We start from the raw sequence: 23,093 nt of genomic DNA on the forward strand, positions 1-23,093 counted from the left end.
CAAGACTACGAACAATACATACAATATCCAAAATGAGCATTTGAATTTCCATTTTAGCTCGAGTTGGATCTTCAATTTCTCTCACCAGTTCCACCGAGTTTGTCCACACATACATACGGTCTTTCAACACTTTCATATCCTGGAGCGCAGGTCAAAGAGCCATGGTTTTAGCCTGTAGCGGGTGTTGCTGCAAATATATGCTAGCTGCCTTCCCTGAGATGACCCTCCCATGATCCAAACCACTCAGCCCCTGCATTCGACTCCTTCGTGTTGGAAGATTTATCCTTCTTCCTGACGAGTCATATTTGTATAGGGTATTTTAGGCGCATTAAGATTGCATTATTAGGCATTTATATCATTTTAGTTGCATTTAAGGTCACGTTTGCATAAGTTATCGTTGTCGTACTCTATTACGCCCCGTTTGTGTTTTCTTTAATAATTCAGGTGATTTTACGGTCATTTGGATGCTTTCGGAGTGTTCTGAGTTGATTTGGATGATGAACGGATGAGATGTTGACTCGAGGATCATTACATGTCTCTAGGGAAAATTTTGAGTCAACAACGAAGCTAAACGTTATTTTTCTAAGCATCAAAACGGACAAGCGTTCACTCTTTTGATGATATCTCAAGTTCTACATGTCGGAGTGAGATAATTTTGATTGGGCTAGAAAGTAGGCTTAAAGGCTTTCCAACGATAGGTCACACGTCCCTATGGGCATTGTAGAACACGAGTTATGACATAAACAAGGTGACTCGACTATCCGATTCGCCCACAACGCTGGCCCAACTCCTCTCCTTGGGCGCGAAAACCAGCGGGCCCATTGGTTTCTGCGCCCAAGTGATTTCCGCATGTGCTTTCGTTTTCGTGATCGTCCAATTAAATCATAACTTATGTGATTATTATTATTTCCTATTTTAATTAGAAGTTATGAAGCATATAAATACTTCAGAGAATTAATTTATTTCCCATTGTTCTCTTTCAAGTTATTTTGATTTTCTCTCTTCATTGTTGAACCCTATTTTTTTCCCTTCTTCAATTCATCTGAAAAGTTCAAATATAATTGATAAGTACACAAATATTATTGGATATATTCTAGGAAATGATATATTCTGTGGATCAATTAGTTTATATTATAGGCAATGATATATTTTGTGTATCAATCAGTGATTTAGTTTCCTGATGTTTTAACCTTTCCTAAGGGCTCAAGGAGTCTAGGGTTAGCTCAACCTGTATATAGGCAGCCTCTGTACATGCTCTCCCCAGAAAAATCACACACATTACTTCAACATTTGTCATGGTATCACAGCCGAAGGTTGTTTGATCCTTCGTTTAATTTTTCTTCCGCAATTTTTTTTCTCTTTTTTTTTCTTTCTTTCGTCTTGCCTGCGTTTTTATGTTGGTCTTTCATATACATAGGACCTTCTTTTCCGATTGTGCTTATCTTTGCACTCTTTCACGCATCATGGGCGACGACAAGAAAGCACCGCAACTCATCCATGACCCATCATCAATTTATTTTCTTCATCCGTCTGAAGGACCAGGTATGATCCTCACCAAATACCTTTTGACGAATGATAATTATGATGTTTGGGCTAAGGCAATTCTTAATGGTTTAGAGGGTAAGAACAAACACGGGTTTATTACTGGTGAAATTGTTAAGCCTACTGATTCTATGAGTAATGAGATGGTTGCTTGGCGTGCTAATAATTCAACAATTTGTGGTACGTTGGATGTTTAATGCTATTGATGTTAATATTCAACCTAGTGTGGCTGTCCATAAAATTGCTAAAGACATGTGGCTTGATTTGAAAGAAAGATATGCCACAAGCAATGGACCTCGAATCCACCAGTTAAAATCTGAATTTCATTCTCTGCAACAAAAAGGAATGTCTGTGGTGGCATACTACAATAAATTCAAGGAATTGTGGGATGCTCTTTATAGCTCCGATGATATTACTTGTGGTTGTACCTGTGCTGCAGCAGCTAAGATTCGTGCAAGGGAAGAAGCTACAAAAACTCATGACTTTCTTATGGGTCTTGATGATGTTCAATATGGAACTACTCGTACTCAAATCTTGGGCATGGAACCTTTTCCAACCCTTAACAAGGCATTTTCCATGGTCACTCAAGAGGAGAGACATAAAAGTATCATTCGAGGCCGTGATGATAAAACTGATGTCCTCAGCTTTGCTACACAATCATCTTCACTCTCTGCTGCTGTTCATCCTCCTGCTCCTGTCCAGCAACTTGTCTGTACTCACTGTGGTAAACTCAACCACGATTACGATCATTGTTTCCAGCGGCTTGGCTACCCGAATGGAGGTCGTGGTCGTGGGAAAGGGGGAGGTCGTGGTCGAGGAAGGGGAGCAGGTACCCAGGGCCGTGGTCAGCCTACATCCACCCCCACTGTTGCTGCTGTGCAGTCTTCTCGAAGTGTCACTGCTGCTGGTGCTGCTTCCTCACAAGCATCTTCTTCATCAATTCCTGGCTTTACTAATGAGCAAATGCAACGCCTACTGACCTTACTTGATTCTTCTCCTCCGTCTGAGAAGTTGTATGGTAAGCATGTATTTGATAATGGTGTTTGGTTGCTTGACAGTGGTGCTTCACACCATATGACAGGAACATTTGATGCTTTATTTGATCTCAAGGATCTCTCACCTCAACCTGTAAGTCTCCCTGATGGAGCACAAACAGCTGCTACAAAGCAAGGCAGTGTTCGCTTGGGTTCCGGATTAGTGCTTCAGAATGTTTTATATGTGCCTAATTTAAAATGCAATTTGATTTCAGTCGGACAATTAATTCTGGACTCAAATACTATTGTATTATTTACTGACAAATTGTGCATTATACAGGACCGCATATCGAGGATCCCGATTGGGCTGGGTGAATTTCGGGATGGGGTGTACTATTTCAAGCCTGTGACACAGCAAGTGCTTTTTCATGCTACAGTTGCAGACACAACAATTCTTCTCCACCAAAGGCTCGGTCATCCTTCTAGTCAGAATATGTCTTATATTTCTAGTTCTAGTAATAGCAAAATAAAGAAGTTGTTGGATTCTTGTGATGTGTGTTTTCGAGCAAAACAAACTCGAAATAATTTTCCAATTAGTGACAGTAAAGCTGAAACGTTGTTTGATTTAATTCACTGCGATTTATGGGGGCCTTATGTTAAAGCCTCTTCTAGTGGAGCACATTACTTTCTGACTATTGTTGATGACCATTCTCGAGCTGTGTGGGTGTATTTGTTGAAAGATAAGTGTGAAGTTACAGGATGTTTCAAAAATTTCTTTCCCATGGTTAAGAAACAGTACAACAAAGATGTCAAGCTTGTACGTTCAGATAATGGAACCGAGTTCATCACAACCCCATTGCAACATTTTTTTGCCGATCAAGGGGTACTATTTCAATCCTCATGTGTAGGAACACCCCAACAAAATGGTCGAGTTGAAAGAAAGCACAAGCACATATTGAATGTCGCTAGAGCACTCCGTTTTCAAGCTTCTCTTCCAATCAAATTCTGGAGTGATTGCGTGCAAGCAGCAGTTCATCTTATAAATAGAACTCCAACAAAAATCCTTGAAGGCAAAACCCCTTATGAGATCCTATTTGGTATTCCACCCCAACACAAGCTGTTAAAGGTGTTTGGATGCCTTTGTTATGCTCACAATAAACCACGCAAAAAGGATAAGTTTGCTTCTCGGAGTCGCAAATGTATTTTCTTGGGGTACCCATTTGGCCAAAAAGGGTGGAGATTATATGACCTTGAAACACATGACATTTTTGTCTCAAGGGATGTACATTTTTTGGAGGATGTATTTCCATTTTCACAAGCTGCCAAGGAAATAATCTCAACGCCACCAGTAGATGAGGATATTGGTATTCTTGATTGGGATTTTGATACTTTTATTCCTGCTGCAAATGCAAGTGAACATGCACCAGTAGCGTTTCCTACTCCACATGACAGGGGGAGCAATGCTACGCAACACTCCACAGCACCCTCCACTGTCGTGCCACCACTACACCATCCCCCTACATACGGTGTAGTGTACAAGAGGCGCAAGCCTGCTGCAAAAACTGCCACTGCAGACCCTACAGCTCCTACACTACAGAAGATTTCAAGTCACGAGCAGGCAGCCCTACCTCTCACAGCTCCACTTGATACACTTGATACAGTACGACTTGAATCTTTTGCAGAATCCTCACAGCCTGCTACTACTACTTCTAGTGTTCCTGTTGATAATCGAACACCATCTTCAGTAGATGAGAGTCCTGTTCCTACACTTGGAAAGCGCCCACGTCGTCCTCCATCTAAGTTGATCGATTATGTATGTCATACAGCTTGTGCACCCCCCCATGTCTCAACATCACCCAAGTCTTCGGATTCCTCAGGTATGCGCTATCCTATAGCCAATTATGTTCAGTTTAATAATTTCTCTGATAATTATCGACGGTTTATAGCCGCCATAAGTGCTAATCCCGAGCCCAGGTCTTATAAAGAAGCTTCCCGAAAACCTAATTGGCGCAAGGCTATGCAAGCCGAAATTGATGCTTTGGAGCGAACTCATACTTGGGATATTACTGATCTCCCTCCGGGAAAGAAAGCTCTTGGCTCTCAATGGGTGTACAGAACAAAATATCATGATGATGGTAGAGTGGAGAGAGATAAGGCACGTCTAGTCGTTCTTGGTAATCATCAGACAGAGGGGGAAGATTTCATTGACACTTTTGCACCGGTGGCTAAAATGGTGAGTGTTCGTACTTTTCTAGCTGTTGTTGTGGCTAAAAAGTGGGAAGTTCATCAACTCGAAGTCAACAACGCATTTTTACATGGTGATCTCCATGAGGAAGTTTACATGAAACTTCCACCGGGTTACTCTACTACTACCCCAGGTAAGGTGTGCCGACTACGAAAATCTTTATATGGCCTTCGACAATCTCCTAGAAACTGGTTTGCAAAGCTCACCTCGGCTCTTCGGCAATACGGTTTTCAGCAGTCACATGCAGACCACACTCTTTTTACTTTCCGAAAAGGGGAAGATGTACTTTCTGTTTTAGTATACGTTGATGATATCTTGGTTGCTGGCAATAATTCCACACTTTGCAACTCGTTCAAGAAATATTTAGATGCATGCTTCAAATTGAAAGATATGGGACTACTCAAGTACTTCCTTGGTATTGAGTGTGCTCGTTCCCAAGAAGGTATGTTCTTATGTCAGCGCAAGTACACACTCGACATTTTGAGTGAGGTCGGTATGCTAGCTTGTAAACCCATTGAGACTCCATTGCCACAAAATCATCGTCTTGCATCTGCTACCGGGCCTCTTTATTCGGACCCAATGCAATACCGCAGATTGGTGGGTCGCCTAATTTACCTCACCATTACCCGTCCCGATGTTTCCTATCCAGTCCATATTTTGTCCCAGTTCATGCAGGCTCCACGACAAGAGCATTTTGATGCAGTCATTCGTGTGTTGCGGTATCTAAAGTCTCATCCGGGACAAGGTGTTCTCCTTCGAGCTGATAGTGATTTGCAACTGTACGCCTATTGTGATTCTGATTGGGCTAGTTGCCCTATTACTCGCCGGTCAATTTCTGGATATTTTATCATGCTTGGAGCGTCCCCTATATCATGGAAAACAAAGAAGCAACACACTGTTTCTCGGTCTTCCGCGGAAGCCGAATACCGCTCCATGGCGCATACATGTGCAGAGCTAAAATGGCTTCGAAGTTTTCTTGCTTCTCTTGGTGTCTTCCGTAGTCATCCAGTTCGTCTATTTTGTGACAATCAAGCCGCTCTTCACATTGCAGCCAATCCGGTTTTTCATGAGAGAACCAAGCATATTGAAATCGATTGCCATTTTGTTCGGGAGCTCCTCGTTGCGGGGGTAATTTCGTGTGCTCATGTTCGCACTTCATTGCAATTGGCTGACATATTCACCAAGGCCTTGGGAGCTGCACAGTTCTGCTTTCTACTGTCCAAGTTGGGTGTTCGGGATCCCTCCGCTCCAACTTGAGGGGGAGTATTTGATATATTCTAGGAAATGATATATTCTGTGGATCAATTAGTTTATATTATAGGCAATGATATATTTTGTGTATCAATCAGTGATTTAGTTTCCTGATGTTTTAACCTTTCCTAAGGGCTCAAGGAGTCTAGGGTTAGCTCAACCTGTATATAGGCAGCCTCTGTACATGCTCTCCCCAGAAAAATCACACACATTACTTCAACATTTGTCAAATATACACTGCAGAACATTCTATATTCCATACCTAGTACAAGTCCATAACCTACAAGTTCCACTTGAAATAAGGACTAATTAAAATCTAGACATGGAAGTGGTGGCGAAGAGCTGAATGATATCCCTCTATACACAAGCCTTGGAAAAAAGAAATAAATCCCTTAACCATGAATCACGAATAATGATTTCATCATCTAGGACTTATATCTGGAACAACTCCACTGATAAGATCACTGCCAGAGACATCAGAAGATATAAAAGGGTTTCTGATATTGGATGAGTAACTTGGTGAAGTGATGCTTCCTGAAGGTATACTTGTTGAAGTGTCAAAATCTGGCACCAAACTTGATATATTTTCTAGTTCTCTGACAACTTCCATCATCGTTGGCCTTGCATCTGTCTCGTCTTGACAACATCTAAGCGCTAGATCCACAAACTTCTCCACACACCCAGAGGGATAAGATCCCATTCTCTCATCAATCACTGAAAATATAATACCAGCTCGATATGCCACATTCACCTATTTCCCAAATCATACAAGTTCAAATTAATATTACGGATGAATTATGATTGACAGATAAATAGAGGGCCTGGACTGTGATAAAATGGTGCTTCCACCCAATCCTCTGAGTGCAACAGAGACAAACATGAAGAAATGCATAAAGGGATACCTCTCTAACGATATTTTTTCCGTGTTGAATTGGATGCATCCCTGTCAAAAGTTCTAGAAACACAACTCCAAGGCTGTAAACATCGCTTTTATCTGTCAGCTTGTGGGTCAAAAAGTACTCGGGATCAAGGTATCCCTGCAAATCACAAACATGTTTCTTCTTAACAATGTTTCAATTGACAACTTTGTAGTTAGGTAAGTTTACAGTAGACCAATATTTTATGCAGTAAGAAGCATACCGGCGTTCCCTTGACAACCGTAGATACATGAGTCGGGGTAAGTCCTTGAATATCTGGAACTGGTGCAAGTCGTGATAGTCCAAAATCAGCAACCTTTGCCATATATTTGGAGTCTAGTAATATGTTGGTGGCCTTAATATCTCGGTGAAATATTGGAGGATCAGCTTCAGTATGTAAGTAGAGGATCCCCTTGGCAGAACCCAGTGCAAGTCTTAATCTTGAGGCGAAACTCAGAGGTTGTTTGCACTTAGCTGTTGCAAAAAACAAGCGGATCATCAATAATACACTCTCTACTCTCTACATTGTTGAGTCATTACTTGTGGGATTCGGCCTTTGCTTCCCATTTACTTGTTACAAGGTCAGTCTAGGTTTTTTGTTTAGGACCAATGTTCCGGTATCACATACATACCTGATATATGTTCCCTTAAAGTCCCATTTGCCATGAATTCATACACCAGCATCTGCATGAACAATCACAAGAAAATAAAAAGACCCAGTTTTAGAAAACTTGTTGAGAATGGCTTATATAACTGCAATTAATTGTGCATACACTCAAGAGAAAAAGTAATTCAGACAAGTATTAAAAAGTTGGATACCTGTTCACCTTCTTCGTCACAAAGGCCTACCAAAGAAACAAGATTTCTATGATGAAGCCTTGATAGTAACTCTATTTCTGTAAAAAATTCCTTATCACCCTGTAATGATCCTTCTTGTGCGCGTTTTATAGCCACTACCGTGCCATCAGCGAGAATTCCTTTATAGACCTTTCCATAACCTCCTTGTCCCACTTGCTGGGAATCAGAAAAGTTGTTGGTAGCAACTGCCATTTCTTCATAAGTGAATCCCCTGACCCCATCAATTTTGATAGGGTTTCTGGACACTGTTGCAGTAACACAGATACAACCATTTATTCTTATATATGTTGGAAAATAAAAGGAAACAAAAGTTAACAACTTAATATACTTATCCTTACCTCGACGGCTGTTTGGAACACCATGGGGCTTCCTTAAGTATATTCTATAAATAAGAAGTGATACAACTGCTGATAAGGCAACTGCAAAGGCTAATGTCCCAAGTATTATACCAACAAGTGCTCCAGTGCTTAAGCCAGACTTTGATGGAGGTATAACAATGTCTGCAGTAGAATATCATAAACATTAATGACTACTATAACAAGTATTTCAATTACCTTAAACAAGGTTGAATTGTATGATAAAACCTAAAAGCAATTTTCTGATATCAGCTTCTTTAATATAACAAAAACAGGTTTATGCCCTTGTTGAATGAAAAAGTAAGTTGAATGAAAAAACGAAGTAAAGAGATGTAGACTTGCCTGTCTTATAAGGATCAAGCAGAATGAAATTAAGCAATTCATAAGGTCCAAAAGTATCATTATCTGGAACCTGCCATCCAGTAAACATTCTCCAGATACGCCAAACTTCACTTGTATTGAAAACATAAGAGCCATTCTCTGGAAAAAGTTTCAACGACATCTTCAGTCGAGGACCTTCTTGCCAAATGATGGAATTAACATCTAGCTGGTACTGATATAATCTGAGACCAGAAGATAGATATTCCTCAAACCCATTCCGGTAAGGGTTAAAGCGTAAGAAACCCGGACTCTTCAAACGATATTCAACCAGCAATGGTGCAGCACACACACAAGACACTGGATAAACAGGTGGATACTCGTAAGACGGTGGACATGCTTGACTAGGACAACCAACAGGATTATTTCTGGGGCTCTCACTTTCAACTTCATCTTGATTTGAACCACAGAAGCGGCCCAAGTTTGCCCGTGAGCACAAAGGATTCCCTTCAAGCCTGAATATTGCATCCAGAAAAAAGTAAGAACCATGGAAAACAAGCTTCTAAAATACTTTCATTATTATTACTTAATGACAGACAGTATCTAGAGTTTCTTACTGAAGAGAAACATTTGGTGGAGTGGTTGTACTCCCAGAAATGCTTGACAGCATATTATTTTCAAAGTCCCTGCGATTTTCAAGACACCATAGAATCAAACAGTAGCACAAATAATAGTAAATGAACCACAAAGAAAGAAGAAATTCCACAACTAAATGTGAGTGAGTAATAAAAAACAAATGATTCAGAACTTGTCACAGACTTTGATGCCAGCATTGTTAACTACTGCATGTACAAGTACCATAAAGTAGAAGAGTGTTTACGACTTACATGATAAGTCTGTGACCTCCGGTTAATGTTCTATTTTCCCAAATTGTGGCAGGAACAGAACCATTCAGCCTATTATTGGCAAGTGACCTGCAACAGAGGGTTACTTGTAAATCTTTTCTGATGAAATCATATCCAACACTTAGCAGTACCTGTAATTCTTGAATCATAATATAATTGGTGACATATTTAAGGAACAAGAAATTAAGGCACTAGGTCTTACAATCTCTCAATGTAAGGCAGCCTCGAAAAGTTGACAGGTATATTCCCGGAAAGATTGTTGTTTGACAATATGCTGCCAAAAGACACGGATTTATGTTAAAAATGAATTATAAATTTGTATTTAAAAGAAATTCACTGCCCTCATACTAGAAATCATCTAATCTAGGAAGTATATAAGCAGTGTGCTTCTACAACAAGGGAGCTTACATAGTGGTCATATTATCTGATAACTTGTTAGGTGGTATGGAGCCACTCAACTGATTTGAACTGAGGTCTCTGCAGCGCAACTCAGAAAATAAAAAACCAACAAATGAGCGGGACATTGGCTACTTATAAAACACAAAAGGGCAAGTGAAGCCCAAAAAGTATATTAAGCAAGTTTAAGGGTGTAACTGAAGTCTGTAGAAGTTGGCTTCCATTACGTAAAAATAACTCGTGGCTTACATATAACTAAGCTGTGGTATTTTGCTCAGGTCAGGTATTGGTCCTTGTAAGCCACAGTTCCTCAGGCTCCTGACAAAATATGGGGGGGGAAAAAAAGCCAACATTAATAAACCTGACCAACCTAGTTTAAAGTAGATTAGTACCCCGTTGAGGCTGGTAAATCAAGTGAATTAAGGAATCATGGGATGTAATACAACATTGTAAAAATACACTTTTTTATCCTTATTAAATAGATTCAGAACTTATCAAAAATTTCCAGGTAACATTTTGTTGTTATTCCTTTTTAACATACTTCTTATCAGTTATTAAAATACCATGAATATCCATACCCTGAAGCTTCATGCAGTCATGACTTTTTATCTTAGAAAATCCTTCAGTTGCTTATCATGCAGTCGTGACTTTTTTATCTTAGAAAACCTTTCAGTTGCTTTTTGTTAATAATAAGAAAAACAAGCTCTTACATTTTTAACAACTTAGACATGTTGCTATAGCTTGCAGGAATAGCAGTCCCATCAAAGTGATTGTTGTCAAGTTGGCTGCAACGTGGAGAATATAAGTATCAAGAATTGAACTTCTACAGAAAAAAATAAAAAATAAAAATAAAACAGACATTATGGGAATAAAGACCACAAGCTGCAATGCACACTTGGAGTGGCAATTCTTCTACTCTACACAAAACTGGGACGACACAGAGAGATCAGTATATCCACCAATGTCACTTTTTGTGATAATTTTACAGATTAAGAGTAAAATTTCATTTGGCAGAGTTCCACAATTTAGTTAAAGAGCTTGGACTCACTAATCTGTATCGTATCCCGTAATTATCATGTGTTATTCTTACCTGCAATGTTCTAAAGCAGTATCTCTGCCATGGGAGTGCAAAATAGGGGTGTGCTCTTTCTAGTGTCATATGGATGTTGATGTTTACTTGGAAGGAAATATAGGAATTTTCTAAAATATATATACAGGGTTTCTAGCAATTCTCTGCATCCCCGTCACAAGGCTTTTCATTGATTAATGTACAATGTGATAGATTTATCACCTTCAATGTTACGAGTATTCGTAGTGCTTTAATTTGTAAATTTTGATCTTGCAGAAGAAATTACAACTGCTTTGCTCTCGTTTGTAACAGAAAAAGATATTAACCAAGTAAACAGTGCATACACCACCACCACCAGACACCAGTACCCCCAAAAAAAAGCCAAGAGGAAAGCAGTGAACGAAACTTACATAATGAGCAAATTTGGCAGTTGAGAGAACTCAGGGGGCAGATGGCCTGAAAGGTTGTTATTATCAAGCAGGCTGACACATTATTTGGTTAGTCAAGAAAAAAAGAAAGGAAAGCTTCTAATATGCAGTAGAGTTATCATGAAATAGAACAGGGTAAATTTTGCATGTTATACAAAAGGGAAAAGTAATTATATAACTTACAAGTGAACAAGTTTGGGCAGTCTTGATAATTCGTGAGGGATTTGACCACTAATAGAATTGTTGTTCATATGACTGCCAGTAGGGTGAGAGGATTCAGTGAATTGTTACAGGGAGATAGTACTCTAGGGTATACAATAACAAAAACATACTTACAAGTGCTTTGTTTTATTCAAGTTTGCAAATGATTTAGGTAGCTCCCCTGATATTTTGTTTTGATCAATCTGTATACGGTCCAGATTAGGAAGATAACCAAGCTCTTCCGGCAAGGGGCCTGTCAGCTGGTTTCCGTTCAAGAGCCTATAAAACACACATAAATATTTTTATATAAATATAAATTTACAACAAGAAGCACTACAGTAGAACTGTAGAAGAAGCAGCATAAGAAAAATATGGAATGACATCTCACAGACTGGAGTAGCTTACAGGAGTACCAATGTTTTGATGTTGCCTATCTCTTTTGGTATGCTCCCACTAATACTATTCCACATAAAGTCCCTTCAAAATAACAAAGCATACAGCAGGATCATTAAACAAAGTATCACCAGAAAAAAGACCCAAGTAGTTTGAAAGAAGATAATTGGAGAATCAAATAGTTTGGCTTACAATATTTTCAAGTAAGATAAACTGCCGAGTTCTGGTGATAATGTTCCCGATAAGTTCATATTCAGGAGTTCCCTGTATAAAAAAAAAAAAAAACACAAGAGATGTTACTGCTTTGAAACAAGGATGTATGACTCTTTGTTCATGGACTGAGAGAGCTAGCACACAAAGGCCAGTCGTTGGCTTATAAGCTTAGACAAAAGACTTACAGGTCCTGTATATGCAAATAACCATCATTCAATGTCTTGTTATAACACCCAATGCCTGTCCAATTGGATGAGCAAGGATCTCCCCTGTCCCAGTTGCTTAAATTCTTCATTGGGTCTACCAAATTTCTTCTTATTTCTCTCAACGCACTAACTGTAAAATATGAGGAAGACATCATTCAAGAAAGGTAAAAACTGTCAATTGTCTTTTTCAAACCACATGTTACTAATATTAGACAACCTATTGCCTATGTTATCAAACCACCTCAAGCTACATCTCACATTATCACCTAGGAGGTGAAGTTTCAGTCGTTAAGAGAGACTATTGCAGGACATTTAAGAAACACCGCTATTTGAGTCTATATTGGTAAGGCATAAGATAGCTAATGTTTCAACCCCTTTCCCGAACTTGGCCAAAAGATGAGATTATACTCAAATTTTAAGCTAGCCTGTCTTTCCTAAAAAAGCCATCTAACAAGGCATTTTATTTCCAAAGTGATCAAGGCAAATATAACTTGTCACCAAAAACAACTTGTTCATCTTCAACCAATTCAAGTTGGCATAGTATCAGTCTATAATATTCAAGACCCAATACCTCCATAACATGTCACTATGCAACACACTCTCTGACAAGATTGGATGAGTTTCCCTCTTATTATTTTCACATAACATTTTCCTTTTCTAGTAAGTAATTCCCACCTGGGGAGAAGTAAGTGGGTCCTTTCCAATACCCAAATTGGTTTGATGGTGATTTGATCCCCATTCTGGGCTTCTGCTTGTGTGAATGGGAAAGTATACCACTGCTGTCAGCTTCCCAATCCAAACAAAAAACGACAAAAGAACAACAAAACACAGAACTAAATTTAAATATGAAAATTTAACAGGAAAAAAAAAAAACTAACCTTCAGTAGGATCAGTAACTTGACCCTGAACTCCAACAGACAGACACACACAAACTGCCAACAGCAGCAGGAGAATACTGCCGAGTTCTTGACATTCCCACTTCATATCTTCCCTTCAAAAGCTCACCCTCAATCTCAAATGATCAAGTCAGAAACTTACGAAGCTAGCAGGCTGAGTTGGGATTTATAGGAGAATGATCGATGTTGAAATGCAAACCAAATAAAAGGAATAATAATAATAATAAACAAAGAATTGATGAACTTTAAGATCGTCATAGTGAATGTCCATTTTCCCACCTTCCCAATGAGGTAGAATTTGATATTAATTTGGTTGATGTTAGTGATGTGATGTGTGGCAGTTGAAAATTTAAGGTAAGATTTTAGAAATTATTGACCAAGTCAACATGTATAATGAAATGACCCTTTGCTTTGATGTTCATGTTTGTATTCAATTTCAGGGTGTGTGTTTGACTTTTGATGCATGGGTTGCTGGGTCCTGGAAGATGACGGCTAACCACTGCAGGTGGGCTGACCACCAATATCAGACTGAATGACACAAAAGGTAAAGAAATCAAGAAAAGAAAGATCTAGAAAAGCAAAAGCCCAACCCATTGCATAAGAAATTGACTCGATTCGAAGAGTAGGGGTGTTAATGAGGCGAACTGAGTTGAGGTTAGGCTAATATCACTGGTTTTGTATTTGAGTTTAAAATTTATCTATCATTCAAGTTTCCAAGGTAGGTGAGAAATATCAGCTGTCCATAAAAAAAGAAATGAAATTTAATCATTTAAACTACCTAAATGTAAAAGAAAGATAAATTAAGATGTCGGAATTAGAAGATACATTTGGACAATTAATTAAATACAGTACTTGAAATGACAAAGGCAATTCCTTTCTAACTTAGTTTAACTCAAATATTGAAATTATCAAAACTGATGGTAACAATAGTCACATAACTACTACATAAATCTTGTTTGCTAAATGGTTTTTTTATGCCTTTTTCATTTGTCAAACTGCTAAAATTATGATCATCAAATGGTTTTTTCAGCTAACTAAAAAGGTTGATATTTAAATCAAAACAAAAAAGTTATTTAGAGTAGCTTTTGGCTTCTGGGTAGAAAAGTTATCAATCACATCTACGGTCGATTTCAAAAAAACATATTTTCAAACAAACAAGATGTCAAACTGCTGGTGAAAAGTAAACCAACCAACAGTCGACAATCGTTGTCAAACAAGGACATAGTCAAGTACGCGTAACATTTTTTATGATACACATATACTCCGTATTATTTTCAGGAGGGGAATTATATTTGTACGGATGACCTTCTTCAGAGCAATCGCAATCGCCAAGGCAGTTCTAATCACTCCGAGGGAGCTAGTTGAACGGGATGCCCTCTTGGCAAGCTGGTATAACACCCGTGACCAAATAAACAGTACCAGATAAAGATAAACAAATACCGACCCAGTCGGCATTAGGGCAAAATATGACCCAGTCGGCCTTGTATTGCCGGTTGAATCATGTCAGACCCGAATGGAAAGATCCACGATCTGGCGGGTAAAAGATTGTACTATTCGTACGGGGCACCCGTCTATATATACGGACCCTCATTAAATGACAAAGGTACGTAATCCTACCAATCATTCTTATAAACATTTATTACATAGCAATCATTGTAATACCGTCAACATCTCATCACAAGAACGGATTGGCCCAGTAATATTCCACATTCACAAGCGGAACAATATTTTCTCCTATGATTTTCACACAAAAAACTTTTACTAGTTCGTCGTCAGTCAAAGTGAACATGAGAGTTGATAAATGAATGATAACATCAGAGGATCATTAGAATCCCAGTGCACCCTCCTTTGTAGCAGGGGTTGTGCGTAACTGCGTACTCCCATGCGACACACTGACACTGTATATTCACTACTCAGCCCTTGATCATATACCCTAACTGGTCCCCTACCACGCCCATTTATTAGCCGCCAAGGCATATTGTACCTGTGAGTGTACCGTATTGTGTAAGAGACGCAGGGTGGCGAAGACTGAGGCAGCAGCCGGAGCCCGTAAAACACGAGTTTAATTAATCCTCTTTTCCCTGTCACCTTCTAATTCCCTATTACAAATATAATTACTTGTTTTTTCTTGTTTAATAAAAGACTTCAGAAAGTTCAGAGATTTGATAACTGTAACCAGCAAATGAGATAAGTCCTTCAGATCAGAGCTCATTGCCAATGCCATTGTTTCATACCTAGATTACTTGTGCACTAATGTGGAGTTATGGATAAGAATCAGAATTCAGAAAGCTTAGGTCTGCAGTTGATACTATCAGTTTAGTGAAGGCCCTAATCTTATTAGGCATAAAATGAAGATGAAGACATATTCGCAAACCTAAAAAAATTAAAATGTGCTATTTCAGCTGGGTTAGAAAAGACGGGAAGAGAAGAAGACCAAAACCCTTGTAGATAACCTGATGCCGGTAAATTTCTGGGTTAATACATCAACTGCTTCAAATTGTTCTGGCTTTCTACCTCTGCCTTCAGCAACAAAGAAATATTCCAAGGAAAAAAAGACAAGAAATACACATTTTAATTAATTAGTGAGGATGATAAAATCCAAAATAACCTACAAGTTTAATAATAAATAATAATACATACTTGGTATTTATTATATCTAAGAGAGCATGGCAGTATTGTCATCTTCATTGAGGTCTCCTCCAGAGACATCGTTGAACATGTATTGGTTTTGATACTCCATTAAGTACTGTGTTGACCTCTTGACATCCAGAAATAGTTGATAAACCCTGCTCACATCCTCCATCTCAACAGACTTTGCCTTCCGTTTTAGACAAGCCAACGCAGAGGAATTTATCAGGTTGATGGAATATCTGAGCGATGTTTCAACTGCAATCTTTGTCAACAGAACTTTTGCATCTTCAGTCATTTCTACATCCTCTTCTTGGCATCTTATCTCCAAGATCTTGCGAATATCCTCCTCTGAGTAAGGTTGGGTAGCAATAATAAGCAGCCTATCAAGCAAATCAATGGGAATGCCATGTGGAGATTTGTAATTGGTCCCTCTGATCCTTGTATGCCCTCTGTTGGTTGCAACTACTAATATCGGTGACATCTCGTTCTCCAAGGCACGGTTTAAGAAAGAGAAGCACTCAATATCCAACATGTGTACCTCGTCAATGAACAGTACCCCTGGCACGATCTCGGCTTTCCCTTCTTCCCTCCACTCAGCTACCTTGGTGTCAATTTGTTCCCTCACTTCAGCACGTATTTCACCAGTATCTCCAGTAAAGAGTGCTAGGAATCCCTGGGTTCTGAGCAATACAAGAAAAAGTGAGATGAGCAAACAACTGATATGCAACTCTGGATACTTTCAGAATAAGGTTCCCACACGTACCCTTATACTCAAACGACCTAGCAACAAAGGGTATACAAGTATATATTTTTACCAAGAACAAAGGGTACCAGTCGTACCACACGTTTCAGAGCATTTTCAATTCCTTGGTTGATTTTCTACAAGATAATAGATAATACTCATATCTGGCAACAAATTAAGGGTATACATACATCCTTTGCTATTTTATATTCTTTAGAAAATATCCATCTTTCGTACTGGAACTTACTATAGCTATTCTTTAGATAAAGACAAAAACATTATAGTACAGTGACATTTTAAAGAACTTGAATATATCCAACCCATGGTTTTATTGGTTAAAGGCAAATGGAACCTAGACGACGGGAGCACAAAGCAGCATCTAGAGTTCTAGACAAATGCGCACAAGAATAAACTCATAAGCATACATTGAAATTCCCAAAATTCAAGTCAGAGAATAGGAACATGAGATCAAGTATGCTGTATGCCAATGCAAAGCATATAAACAACCTTGAGGACAGAACTTAGTAGACTGTAAAGCAAAGGCTATATCAGATTATGTTACAGAATGGAAATCAAAACATAATGGTTACGTCTTTAGATATTTGTAAATCTCAATTCTAAATTTCAGTTCACAAGCATCACCTTTTTTTTTTTTTGACAGGCACAAGCATCACCTTAGATGACTTATAATGAAACAAAAATCTTTCACCCCTCTCCAACCCTTGAAAGCACCCGCTTCTTAAATTTTTCTCAATGCTTTGGCCCCCTAAGGCCCAAAATCTTAAAACTAAGCCAAGCCAAATGTTAACTTGGGCGTATTTTCAAGCAGTCTCGTCTAGAAATTAGAGACCACACACCATGCCCCAAGATAGGGAAGCAAACAACCTCCACTCTCTCCAAATGTTTCCACATAGTCATCCTGTGAAAAATCTTGAACATAACCTCAAGAAACATTCAACCAATAAGTTCATAACATTTCATCCACCATTCTTACTTCCCCAACCTTCTCTTCCTATTTCCTAGCACCAGATCCTCACTTCCTCAATACACATAGAAGTATAGAAGAGACATAAATCTATGCTACAATCTATTCTACTATAAAGGGAAGAGGTATTTTTGGTTGATAACTTATATATGAACTAACTTGTCCTTCTCCAAGTTACATTTTTCTTTTTAAATTAATCTTATTCTTCTCGACAGCATTCTTTCTCCTCATATATAACTGTAGAATTTTATTTCAGGCCTATTAAAGATTTACACGTGATTACCCTTCATCCAAAAGCGTAATCAAAGAAGAGGAAACACCCAAGAAAAGATAGCATGCCAATTATCTTGTAGTTAAGCTATTTCCACACAGGTTTGAGTCGTTTGACCCCTATTCTTTCTTATTAAGTACATTACTATGAAGTGGTACTCCGTACTCCGTTTATCATTGATATTATAACTGGGAAATTCTACATCAAAACCTACATAATAAATTAATAACCCTATAATTCTCATAAGTCATACGACGTACATGTCAAATTCAACATTACCAAAATCCTTCTTCTGATAAGTTTTCCATCTTTTGATGATTGTGCATACCATAATCATAACTACTTAATTTTAAGAGAGGTATGTTTCCCTATTCTTTCTCTCTCCTAAAGGCTTCTCGTTTAATCTTTTATACTACTTCTGTCAGGGATCAAAGTCAAATAACATAGAAAGAGCTTTTTTTCAATGTTATTTATCAGCAAGAGTAAAGTTTTGGTCTGTGAGAAATTCTGTTAGCACTGTCAATAATTTTGTGGGCGTGTTTGAGAAATATGTGCTGTCAATTTGTAAAAAAATCATTATTTAGTCTGTTTTGAGTTTTCCTTGCAAGTTGTAACACTGCAATTTACTTTTGTCGGAAATCGTTTGTAGTACATCTCGCCGAGCTAATCACATACTTGTCTTCGCTAGTTTGTAAAAACATTGCTATACAACATCCCTTTTTAGTTTTTTCTAGTAATATCTGAGATGTTGCAATTCTATCCTTTGGAGGTAGTACTTACCAAATCATGTTTTAAACCATTTGATAGCAAGAGTTTCCTTCCCTACTTTAGTTCTTTTGATTAGTCGACGAGCATAAATTTCACAGGTATTGTAGAAGAATTCCCCTCCCCCGCCACCATTCTCAAATAGCCATCAAAGTCTTACAAAATTAACAACAAAATATCGCGAAATCTGCTACATGTTACAGGGCACTAATCAAATAGCTCTTGCAGGTGTATAATACTACCAGGATATTATGCTTCAATGAGGGCTTTTGCTAAGAGGACAAAGCATTTGGCATCTAGCACGCCACTCAATTTTTCCCAATAGCTTTTTGTATCAACAAGTTAGCACATTTCTATATTGCCACTTCCTACTATCAAGAATTTAACCATTACTTCTTACCTAAACCAAGCAATCTACACTCTAAACACAACATTCTAAAACAAAAACAAAAAGAGTAATAAGTAGCTGCAATATAATGTATTTGTGAATTTCCACAAAGAAAGGAACTACCTGCTATTAATAACATCAATCTCATGAAGAGTAACACAATGCACAACCTCCTTCCTCTTCTGCAACTCCCCATCAGGACACTGCACAAACTTTGTATGCGGTCCGACAGCATCGTAATCCCTCGACCTAGAAAATGACCTCCCAAGCTTAGTAATCTTCCCAGAAGCCTTGTCAATAGCAATCACATCCCCACTTTGAACCTTCTCCTTACTAAGCGCCTCAATCATCTTGGTCCCCAAATCATACACCGTCTCCATATCCGTCGTCTTCAAAGTCAATTTCCCCGTCTTTGACGCCGCCCCAGCAACCGCAGGGCGGTCCACTTGTACTTCCACAACCTCACCTTCAATCACCTCAGCCTCCTCCTTAATCCGGACCCCAATAGCGCGGCGAAAGGCCTGCATCAGGGCTTCCGTCTTCGACATCTCAAGGGAGAAAATTTCCGAGCCGGAGAGCATGGCAAATGGGGTTTCGTGGCCCAGTGATTTGGCAAGGCCCATTGCAATTGCGGTCTTTCCGGTGCCGGGTTGTCCCGCTATGAGGACTCCCCGGCCCGCGATTTTGCCGTCTTTGATCATTTGAAGGATTACGCCGGCGGCTTTGCGTGCCGGAAGTTGGCCTACGAGGCCTTCTGAAGTGAGGCGGGGTTCTAGGGTTGAGTCCAGGCCCAAGCCTCGGATGTGGGAGTGGGCCCCTATGCGTTCGATTCTTGTTAGGTCTTTGCTTTCTGACAGTTTTAGCTCCGCCATTGTTGAGGACTTGAGGGTTTCTTGTGTGTGCAGATTGAAGGAGTGACAGTAGGGTTTAGGGGAGGAGGAAATGGGAAGGGAAGGGAAGGGAAGACAAGACGAAACTACTCAAGAGTCAAGGGCTCAAGGCTCAAGGCTCAAGGCTCAAGAGCGAATGGTTTGACGAAAGAAACGGAAATGTTATTTTTGGTACTCCTCCGTTCAATAATCAAATACGTGCTCCCTCCCTATTTTATAAAGAGTCAAATATTTACCGGTACAAATATTAAGAAAATATAAGATAAATTTGAAATATGAAATATTTTGACGAAAGTGGAGTAAAAAAATAATTGGCCGTAAAAGTTATCAAAAATAGAATTATTTATGGTTTAAGTTGGCTCGTAGGAAAATAAAAAAATATTTCTTTCCTCCCTTAATACTCACCCTGGTTTCCCTCAAAAAAAAAAAAAAAAAAACTCACCCCGATTTGACCGGCATAGAGTTTTAGTTAATTTAATAGACTTATTAATTTATTATGTGGTACTTCTGTCCCCCAAAAGTTAAAGTCTTATTTGACTAAAAATATGGATTTTAAGAAAAGTGAAATAGCTTATGTTGATAGTCTTTGGGTGGTGAAATATTTTTTATTGGCTAATATCATAGAACTATACTATTTTGCAATCTCACATATTTGGAACTATAATATATATCTTAATATTCTATAGTAGATTATATGAATTATCATGCATATGAATATAGTAGATCTTATTCTATATTTGGAACCATAAGAACTTAATATTCTATAGTAGATTTTATGATTTGTGAATATTCTCAATATTCTATAGTATATTGAATTATGAATATTTCAGTTCAAATGATCGATTTGGCATGGAATCTACTCCGTATATAGTAAACGCAATACTATCTACAGTAGATTGTACTGTAGTAAACGCAATACTACTAATTTACAATCTTACATATTTGAAACCATAAGATCTTAATTAATATTCTATAGTACCTTAACGACCTTTCATCATCTTCCAAATTTCCTAATCTCTACATGCATGTCAGTGCTCCTGTAACACCTGCTCTGTGCTCATCACCAACATTCAGCCTTGTGTGCTTCTCATGCTGGCTATTGTAGTCCTTGATCCTTAAATTTTTATGGAAGTTATTAGCTTTATAAAGCATAACCACGCATGGCACAACTGCTATTAATGAGGTATTGGTCCAGTAGTTAAGATCGAGAGTCTATGTAAGATAGGTCACATCTTTGTATCATGCATCCATAAATCCACTTAATTAGAGCATCTCCAGTGGTTGTAGTTAGAGACTAGTTTGAAATTTATAAAAGTTTCAAGCTAATAGCTAGACCATTGGAGTGAAAATAATAAATTAGCTTGGCCAAGCAAATTGGCTTAAACAAGCTAATTTGCTTGACAACCTTAGCTTCCAAAAACTGATAAATAATTAATTGACAGGTGGGACCAACTTAAATAACAAGCTAGTTTCTAGCCATTGGAGCACAAATTAATAAAAAATCTCATTTCGTATAAATTTGAGATTTTGTTATAAAATCAATAACTTGAACCTACTAAAACTTACGTAGTACATTGTGATTTGTGAAGTATCATTTTTGTTTTGAAATCACATAATTTATTTTTGTAGATCCTCCTAAATCCTAAACATATTTCAAAAACTACAGTAATGCAACCCAATACCACAACTACAAGAAAAAGGCATTGGCCTTTTATGCCCATTGTAAGTTATTTTTTTTATTAATCAATAAAATAAGGAAAGTAAATCTATCCATGCATTGACATGTTTCACATTCAATTTATATATTACTTTGTATCCTAATTTGAAACACTATTTTGTGTCACAAATTAAACTATCATCAATTTGCTTTTATTAGTTGTTTTTGTTCCTTTTAGTAAACTTGATACAAAGCATGAAAATTCCATGATAAGGAAAAATCTAATATACTGTATGGTGTGAAAATTGTTACCAAATTTGAATACAACTTTCAACTATAAATATGGTTAATCAATTCTAAGAATTCTTCTCAATCTAAAGTTATCGGTGTTTAATTTTTCTAGACTAATCGACCTGTTGAAAATTTGAAGGTACGGAGTTATTTTCTTAATTTGTTAACCTTATTGGTATCAAGATAATTCAAATATTAATTTGATATCAGTTATCAACAAGGTTAAACAAGTCATACTTTTTTTTTTTTTTTTTTTGACAAGAACAAGTCATACTTAATTGTTTATTATATACATATTTGATTATAAGTGTTTTTTAGGAGGCCATAACTCTAGAAGACATGAAGAAAATAAGTATAACCATAGCCCTACTCTTTGTAGCCCTCGTGGTTTGTTCAGGTTCGTACAATCAATTGTTATAAAACTAATAAATTAAATTGATTTTCTGTTTTATTTATGTACGTAGTAATCCCTCCGTCACTAAGATTGTCCTTGACAATGTTTTAGTGACGGAGGGAGTTCCAATTTAACTTGAACGTATATTATGTTGATATTATTTGACCTGCAGCTGCTGATGATAATGGAGGTGACAACCATGAAACAAAAATTTCTGCAGTAAAATGTTGTAGTGACAATCATATTGGAGAATGTACCCCGGGCTCTGGAAGTGAAACAAGGTGTAATAATTTATGCAAGCAGAATTCATGCACAAAAGGAGGTGTTTGCAAAGTTGATTCACAAAAACCCCATAACCAATATTGTCATTGTGTTTGTGATTTGTGAATATAATAATATTCCGTCATGACAAGTGAATACCCATAAATTATATTTTACATATAGGTTTAAATACTACGAGGATTTTCATCGTACATCCGATTGTACTTAACTCACACATATGCTCACAAGGTACGAGCACTTGTGTAAAGAAATATAGGTATGAAATTTAGATGTGCCCTTTGTGTGTACATAGAAAAATAAAATTTATAATGAAATGAAATTACGCCATTATATATGCCCTTTGTGTGTCTAATATTAGCATCTTTTAAAAGAGAAGTTTTTATGCCATATTTGATAATTGTGTTTCAACATTTCTTTTTCTAAGAGAGGAAAGCAAATATGCAATTAAATTACTTACATTCCTCTCCATAACAATCTGAAATCACAAGTATCAAATGTTGATCATAATGCAAAGCATGAGTTTCTTGGAATAAATTGCGTGAAGAAATCAACATCTTAGCCGCGGTATATATCTCTTGCCGCAACAAACTACGAAGTATTTTACGGAGTATTTGCTTTGCAAGAAGCAC

General features: G+C 37.8%; 2 protein-coding genes and 1 long non-coding RNA gene across 4 annotated transcripts; 1 reads left to right on the forward strand and 2 right to left on the reverse strand.

Moving 5' to 3' along the window:
- Positions 1-6,202: 6,202 nt before the first annotated feature.
- On the reverse strand, positions 6,203-13,835 carry LOC110786249 (probable LRR receptor-like serine/threonine-protein kinase At1g06840). Its single transcript, XM_021990780.2, has 20 exons — positions 13,151-13,835; positions 12,252-12,402; positions 12,046-12,117; positions 11,866-11,937; positions 11,596-11,739; positions 11,443-11,514; positions 11,242-11,313; positions 10,473-10,547; positions 10,012-10,080; positions 9,775-9,843; positions 9,569-9,640; positions 9,349-9,435; positions 9,079-9,147; positions 8,486-8,976; positions 8,126-8,287; positions 7,749-8,032; positions 7,562-7,613; positions 7,153-7,403; positions 6,915-7,049; positions 6,203-6,763 (listed from the first exon to the last, which is right to left on the reverse strand). The coding sequence occupies exons 1-20, from the start codon at positions 13,254-13,256 to the stop codon at positions 6,434-6,436; spliced, it is 2,835 nt and encodes a 944-aa protein (XP_021846472.1). The 5' UTR covers positions 13,257-13,835; the 3' UTR covers positions 6,203-6,433.
- Positions 13,836-15,597: 1,762 nt separating this feature from the next.
- Positions 15,598-20,027, reverse strand: LOC110786250 (uncharacterized). Of its 2 annotated transcripts, XM_021990782.2 has the most exons (3): positions 19,074-20,027; positions 15,809-16,479; positions 15,598-15,688 (listed from the first exon to the last, which is right to left on the reverse strand). In XM_021990782.2, exons 1-2 carry the CDS (start codon positions 19,820-19,822, stop codon positions 15,825-15,827), a joined length of 1,404 nt encoding a protein of 467 aa, XP_021846474.1. In that variant the 5' UTR covers positions 19,823-20,027; the 3' UTR covers positions 15,598-15,688; positions 15,809-15,824. The 2 variants fall into 2 exon arrangements, with proteins under 2 accessions (XP_021846474.1, XP_021846473.1); XM_021990781.2 differs by having other exon boundaries at positions 15,598-16,479.
- Positions 20,028-21,847: 1,820 nt separating this feature from the next.
- LOC130459272 (uncharacterized) lies at positions 21,848-22,802 on the forward strand. Its single transcript, XR_008918552.1, has 3 exons — positions 21,848-21,927; positions 22,107-22,185; positions 22,355-22,802. It is a non-coding gene; the product is annotated as an uncharacterized lncRNA (long non-coding RNA).
- The last annotated feature ends 291 nt before the right edge of the window (positions 22,803-23,093 follow it).

Source organism: Spinacia oleracea, chromosome 4 (genome assembly GCF_020520425.1).
Source record: "Spinacia oleracea cultivar Varoflay chromosome 4, BTI_SOV_V1, whole genome shotgun sequence".
NCBI classification, from domain to species: Eukaryota; Viridiplantae; Streptophyta; class Magnoliopsida; order Caryophyllales; family Amaranthaceae; genus Spinacia; species Spinacia oleracea.

What these genes read in the sequence shown, in the direction of transcription:
- LOC110786250 (XM_021990782.2), bottom strand. Translation starts at nt 19,822, where the DNA reads ATGGCGGAGCTAAAACTGTCAGAAAGCAAAGACCTAACAAGAATCGAA. An exon ending in ATTGATGTTATTAATAGCAG is followed by an intron (nt 16,480 to 19,073) that starts GTAGTTCCTTTC and finishes TGTATTGCTCAG; the next exon opens with AACCCAGGGATTCCTAGCAC.
- LOC110786249 (XM_021990780.2), bottom strand. Translation starts at nt 13,256, where the DNA reads ATGAAGTGGGAATGTCAAGAACTCGGCAGTATTCTCCTGCTGCTGTTG. An exon ending in TTATCTTACTTGAAAATATT is followed by an intron (nt 11,938 to 12,045) that starts GTAAGCCAAACT and finishes GTTATTTTGAAG; the next exon opens with GGACTTTATGTGGAATAGTA. An exon ending in TTTAAGGGAACATATATCAG is followed by an intron (nt 7,404 to 7,561) that starts GTATGTATGTGA and finishes TTTTTGCAACAG; the next exon opens with CTAAGTGCAAACAACCTCTG.